A 6,943-nucleotide genomic window follows, 5' to 3' on the forward strand; every position below is an offset into this window, starting at 1 on the left:
TTCATATCAGTTTGGTACAACTGGACTTCTAGTCCTCATCCGAAAGAAAATCAAATAGGTTGGGATGTAACGATTCACCGTGAGCCGGTTGAAAACCGATTATAATATGTGACGATTCAAATGGGTTTGAGACGTTAAAGGAATAGCAGTTCGTGTTTTGAACTGCTGATTTTTTTCTGCAAACTTGGTAAATGTGGATATGCAGATATTTCTTAAAATGTTCAAGTTAGGAATTATGACAAAGTCTTAACTTTTGTAGTATTCTTTTTATATGTTTTAAAACTGCAATTCAGTTATTTGACATAAAATTCGACAATCTCTAACATTGGAGAAATAATAAAAGGGAAGTTGTTCATTTTTAATTTGCCTTGACTCATTTTGTACAAAATGATGAATAAAATCTCATCGTGAGATCAGAATCTTGAATCAGAATCATGAATGGCATCGCATCATGAGCTGAGTGAATCGTTACATCCCCACAAATAGGTTTGGGAAACATTTCAGGTGATTTTTACTGTTTCATGCAAGTGTCGAAAAACGAGTTTCGGACGTATAACAAAGTATTTCTTTCTTCAAATAAGTTTTGGAAAGTTTGTTTCAAACATGGCTCTTCGTTACGCGACAGAGGTCGATATTCATTTCAAAGGCAGTTTACCCCGAAACGAGAACGAGGACGCCCATCAATGTGCTCGTTCGGGTTACATAAGATCAGTGTGTTTTATTGTTCACGGCATTTCGGTGACGAATGTTTTATAAAGTAGGCGACGCTGGATTTGCAGAACGTTTGAGACTGATAGATGTTGCGGTCCCAGCGCTAAAAGATGCCGGTCATGAACCGCACGCGGTAAGTGAAACTGAGTCATATGTGTGTGTCTTGTTGGTGCGTACGTGCATAATGTAAACAACACAAATGTAGTGAATCAACAGTTGCAGGGATAATGCGACGATGTGCTCGTCTTTAGAAGGGTTGACTGGTTTCGGAAATAATCGTAGAGCTGGATCTGTTTTTTATAAATGTGATCCAACTAAAGACTCTTCGGTAGAGAAGCACGATAAATTATCGGCCATATTACTATCGGTAATAAAATCTAGGGCTCTATATATATATATATACTTCTGTCTGAATGCTTTCTGTCTTGAGACCTGTTTGACTCGTGGCTATTAAGGGTTGTTCTGGAAGAACATCTATCATTTGTTTATTAAATAAAATATACCAGTTTGAAAGTTAAATAATGTTTAACTAGAGTAAAGTCGGCTTGGTACAGGATTTTCGGTTACCTTCGGTTGTCTGCAGTGAATGTTTTCATATAAAAGCAGTTGTCCACTTTTTACCTATTGTTTCTGTCTTCGTATATGTTTATTTTGTATCAAGATACTGTATATCAGCCAATTTTATGGTTCTCTGCTACCAGTGTTAAAGAATCACCGGTTATCGGTCATAAAATTGACATAGGTGCATCTCTACTCTTCAGAGATATGAAAATTATGCAATACCACTCTTGGAAAACTCATTGATTTAACAACGTGAGCAATTGTAATATTGACTGAGATGGTGAATGGGTCGATGTGTCTGGAGCTGTCAAATGTGGAATCTACGTGTACTTATCTATGGCTGACATGATGTTAAATATGAACAACTATTATGTTACATTTAAAACACAACAAAAGTTTTGTATAATTGACATTTGTGACCATGGACAACAAAATCAGTCGAAATTGAGATCAGCTTTCCATTGATGTATGGTTTGTTAGGATCGGGTAATATTTTGCCGAGATACGACTATATGAACATTTGTAATCTGTGAGTGCAAAACATCAAAATATTGGGAGGGTTGTCCAAATGAAGTCCTTAGGACAGCGTATTACTGACAAAAATTAAGTTTTGATAAATTTACAGTAGCAAATGTACAAAATATCTTTATGGAACATGATCTTTACTACATATCCTAATGATTTTTGGCCTTGAAAAAATCTATAATTTTGACCCATACAATGTATTGTTGCTAAACATCTATTTTGAAGATGTTGCTTATTTCTAGTAAAATAATTTTTGATAAATGCATTTATGTGAAATGCTCAATGTGGTCCGGTTACTATTGAACCTCTATTATTATTTCACTTGAGACGCGCAGCCTGTTTCAGATAATCCAAAGAAGCAGACTCTGTTTTTTGTCCTCACGGGTCTATTAAATGCAGTAGTATAATGAATCTGTCAGCCATCTGAGAAAACTGTATTAAGATGTGTTGCTTCCACCAAAGACCAAAGACCAGTTTAAATACCGTGCCATGTGTTTCCAAGACGAGACACGTAATGTTACATCATCTAAATCTGGGGATTGTTCTTCTCTTTGTTTAGTATTTCTGGTGTGCTGAAGGAAATGTGTAAAAGCTGGATTCCCTGTAGCACATAAATACTTGATAACCCAGAGGAGACTGACCTACATTCGCATGAGTAGACAATCTGATGTTCACAGACCTGAACGTTCAGATGTTCCAGCCGGTTTGCTTCATTTCAATAACACTAACCGTAGAGCCGAACGCTGGACCAGAATTTCTGTTATATTGCTCATTGTCTGTCTTTCTCTTTTCTGTCTCTCTGTGTACAGTGTGGCCTCCGCTCTGCATTCTGAAACACCGGACCAATATGAACGATTGACCTCCGTGTCCAGCTCCGTGGATTTCGAACAGCGAGACAACGTAAGGCACCCGTCAATCATTATTTCCCCCATCATCCGGCTCCGCCCCCTGTGTGCGGTGTTACCGTATGTGTGTTTTTTTCGATCTCGTCTCCTTAAGCAGTGTAAGTGTTATCAGGGTGTTGATTATTTTTAATCCACTACGATGTTTGGCTGTGATGTAAAAATAAACACCAGTGCATTTGTTGTATGTTTGCATTTAACTTGTACAGAGTAATCTAGCTGTTAAGAATAACGAACACCCTCATTCCTCCTAAACCACAATGTACCAGACTTTATAGCCATAGTTAAATCAGACACACGTCAACTTTATATCCGATGTGAAAGAAGCGGGCGCAGTAGAGGGCGAACACTTCCTCCATCATTTGGCTTTAAATCATGTTGGTGATGACACAACACTTTCTGTCCTCGTTCCTGCCGCCGTCCTTGAATGTTCCTGAAGCGTCGAGGAGAAACTGACTCTACAAAACCCTTCACACACCCTCAGGATCCCTTTAAGTGATTTACAGGGAAACATGTGATTGGCTGTGAGCCGGAGGCGGTTTTCTGTCTGCAGGATCTGATCCAAACTTAGACTTTTGTTTAAAAGTTTTCCACATTTTATAATAAGTCAACACATCAAAACTATTGACCGTACAGATAGATTTTGGGAATCGCGTTTAGACTAAATAAAGAGTGTGGAACTGGATCGTTCGTGTTTGGTGTGAACACAGCATAAGTGGTTGTTTGTTCTTCATTATTCAGTCCAAGTTGTGCAGTTCAAAAAAAAATCTTTAAAAAAATGATGTTTCGTAATGACCCCAGTGAATATTTTGCCACGGTTATTCTTTTATCTTCAAAGCGTGCTCCTCACTTCATTCAAGTGAATTCAAACTTTTAACGCTTGTGTATAACATACATCATTTGTTATCTGTAATAGGAGGAACAGATGGTTTCCTGGTTCTCCTGCGTGTAAATGGAGGCAGAACTCTCTTAGGCGGCTCATAAACACAATCGCACACTACAACAGTTTTATTTGAATTCATTCAGAGATGTGAGAGACCGATGTTAGTCTGGTGGGTGTTACAGACCCCTGACTGTGTATGTGTGACCCAGAGTGAGTTCGTGAGACGCCATCTTCAGTCTGTTCTTAAGAGATCACTGCAGATCTTCAGTCGTCTTCACCTGAGATCACCTCTTATCCTGTTTCAAAGGCCTGACGAGAGAAATATTGAAGCCATAAAACCTGGATCTACTATTAATGTATCGTGTGTTTATTATGGTGTGTGTCGTCCTGCTCTCAGTTTTCTGTGTTCTCCCTGCAGGGGTTTTGCTCTTGGTTGACAGCCATCTTCAGAATCAAGTGAGTGAGTTGTTTCTCTTTAAAATAACTGTGTTCTCCACACTCTGAATCTGAAGCATCTTTATACTGACTTTTCGTCGTGAAGATTGATGTGATTTTTCTTGACAGAGACGAGGAGATCCGTGAGAAATGTGGAGAAGATGCGGTTCACTATTTGTCCTTTCAGCGTCACATCATCGGGCTGCTGGTGGTTGTGGGAGTTTTATCTGTGGGCATCGTACTGCCGGTCAACTTCTCCGGCAATCTGCTCGGTGAGTCCTGAGGTTCAGGGGTCAAACGATAAAAATCTGCCCTTTCGTTTTCCTCAAGAGTAAAGATGAGCTTCTCATGTTTGACCAGTTGTAGAATTGTGTGCGTGTGGTCTGACAGATGTTCCTTTTAGATGAGTTCGATGTCTAATTTTGTAAGACAATTTTCAGGGGCGTAAGATATACTGTTCTTTATAAAGATATCTGTGATCTTCCAGTTACACTTCTTCATTCTCTCTCTGTCCCTCCGTCCCTCCGTCCCTCCGTCTCTCTCTCTCTCTCTCTCTCTCTCTCTCTCTCTCCCTGTCTCTCTCTCTCTCTCTCTCTCTCTCCCTGTCTCTCTCTCTCTCTCTCTCTCTCCCTGTCTCTCTCTCTCTCCCTGTCTCTCTCTCTCTCCCTGTCTCTCTCTCTCTCCCTGTCTCTCTCTCTCTCCCTGTCTCTCTCCCCTGTCTCTCTCTCCTCTCTCTCTCTCTCTCTCTCTCTCTCTCTCTCTCTCTCTCTCTCTCTCTCTCTCTCTCTGTGTCCTGTGGGTGCAGAATTCTCGTCCATTATTAAAAGCTGAACTAACATTAGTGTGGGAGTCAGCTCTGGTCTCTTCCCTCTGTAGTGAAACTGTCTATAAATTATCATCACATTGAGATTGAACTTCTGTAATTGTAATTGAACGCCTGTTGCAGGGAACGAATGAAGGGCAGAGATGAGAGAAAAAAACTGGAACGCGGTCGAACAGAAGATCATTAAACGCTTTGAACTGAAAGAGCAATGAGCAAAAAATCTCTTTTTTTATGGCTCACTTCTACCAAACTGACCTTCTCATTTATATTTGTTGAATTGTGCATCGTATTGGTTTCCCGTAAAATATTTGACATTCTTTCGGTTTACAATGAAATTTGTGACTGTTCTTGTGTCTGCTGTCGGGTTTTGTTCAGTCCTGATGTCTTTGTTTTAGGTCCATGCAAGGTGTCATTTGTCTGTCGAGTGTTTTGTCAAATGAATCCTGTCTCTTTTGTTATCAGATAATAATGCATACAGCTTTGGACGCACCACAATCGCCAACCTGAATAAAGGGTGAGACATATAATTGTTTACATTAAAAAAACCTGACTGAATAAAAGAGGTGCTGTGTTACATGAACGTGTCTCTGTCCGTGTCCTCCAGGAACAATCTCTTGTGGCTGCACACGTCATTTGCCTTCATGTATCTGCTGCTCACCGTCTACAGCATGAGACGCCACACGTCAAAGATGCACTACAAAGAAGATGATCTTGTACGTCTATCATTGTATTATACACAAATGGATCTCTTTTTAGGATGTAGATGATAATCGAATGTTCATTATTGCGTGACGTATCCCTTTAAATGCTTTTGTGTTGTAGAAAATGTGTACCGTATGTTCTCATCCCAGTACGGTTTATGAAACATTCATGAGGTCTGACCTACATTTCAGCGCCGACTGTTTTACCTTCATCCCAGTGGTTACGTTCCCCATTGTCTGTGCGTCTATAAATATCCTGTTTTTCTCTGTGTCTCCAGGTGAAACGCACTTTATTCATCAACGGCATTTCTAAATATGCAGAAGAGAGTCAGATCAAACAACACTTTGAGTAAGATGCCCTCTTTCCCCATTTCTTGCTTCATAAATCTAGGACTAGTCTTAAACCCTGTCCGGGAAACCGCCCCCATATTCCTCATAAATGGGCACATGAAAATTAAAACAAACTATTTTAATGTTCTAATCTATACACTGTCATCCCTTCTCCATTCGTTGGATATTGTTGCTTGTGGTTCGTGAATTTTAATTCACAGAAGTCTTAAAGGACACGTTTTTGGGAGACGACAAACTTTGTGTCACATCTATATCGCATGTTTATTTCCCTTTTCTTATAGAAAATGTGTTAATAACGGACATTTTTCAAATGTTTAGGCTCAATAAAAACAAATGGTTCAATATATTCCTAACCAATACATTCTCTGAGCATTTTTTTGTCACGTCCAAAACGCTGGCATTGCCAAATAGTAACCATTGTTTACCCGTTGTTTTGAAGTAAGATGTTAAAGTCTGCTAATTGTATCAGATAATATTGATAAACATTAATAAACGTTGTACCAAAATATAAAATGTAAAGAAAGTATTAAAATAAAAATCTTGTAATTTGCTGAATGTTTAATGTACTTTTGCTTGTTACGTGAGATGTTGATGATTTGTTTTGTCTCACAGACAGGCTTACGGGAACTGTGTTGTTCTGGAGGCTCGTATTTGTTACAATGTGGCGAAACTGATGGCGCTCAATGCGGAGAGGTAACATTTCACATTTCAGTTTGAGTCGAGCAGATCTTATGATGTTGATTTAAATACTGACATGACATCTAAAAATAGTGGACATTAGTTGTCCAGACGCGTTCTGTACAAGAGTCCACAGAGCTGATCTTTATCATGTGGAAGGAATCGCTGTGAAGTGATCTGACCTCTGAGGACTGCTACTGTTCTCAGAGGAGAAAGATCATTGATCTGTCGAGTGTGTGTGTTTGTGTCGTACAGGAAGAAAACCGAGCGCAGTAAGAAGTTTTTCACTGATCTGATGGCTAAAGAACACATCCCCACCATGATCAACCCAAAGCCCTGCGGTCACCTGTGCTGCTGTGCCATTACAGGCTGT

At 39.6% G+C, this 6,943-nt stretch overlaps 1 protein-coding gene across 1 annotated transcript in view; it reads left to right on the top strand.

Moving 5' to 3' along the window:
* tmem63bb (transmembrane protein 63Bb) overlaps positions 1-6,943 on the top strand; it is a 28,442-nt gene that overhangs the window by 13,852 nt on the left and 7,647 nt on the right. The window contains 8 exon segments of the mRNA XM_079483818.1: positions 2,607-2,697; positions 4,001-4,038; positions 4,147-4,289; positions 5,303-5,354; positions 5,445-5,553; positions 5,820-5,890; positions 6,505-6,585; positions 6,826-6,941. Of these exon segments, the coding sequence (XP_079339944.1) occupies positions 2,607-2,697; positions 4,001-4,038; positions 4,147-4,289; positions 5,303-5,354; positions 5,445-5,553; positions 5,820-5,890; positions 6,505-6,585; positions 6,826-6,941 (701 nt within the window).

This window comes from Barbatula barbatula (assembly GCF_947034865.1).
Source record: "Barbatula barbatula genome assembly, chromosome: 20".
Classification (NCBI taxonomy): Eukaryota; Metazoa; Chordata; class Actinopteri; order Cypriniformes; family Nemacheilidae; genus Barbatula; species Barbatula barbatula.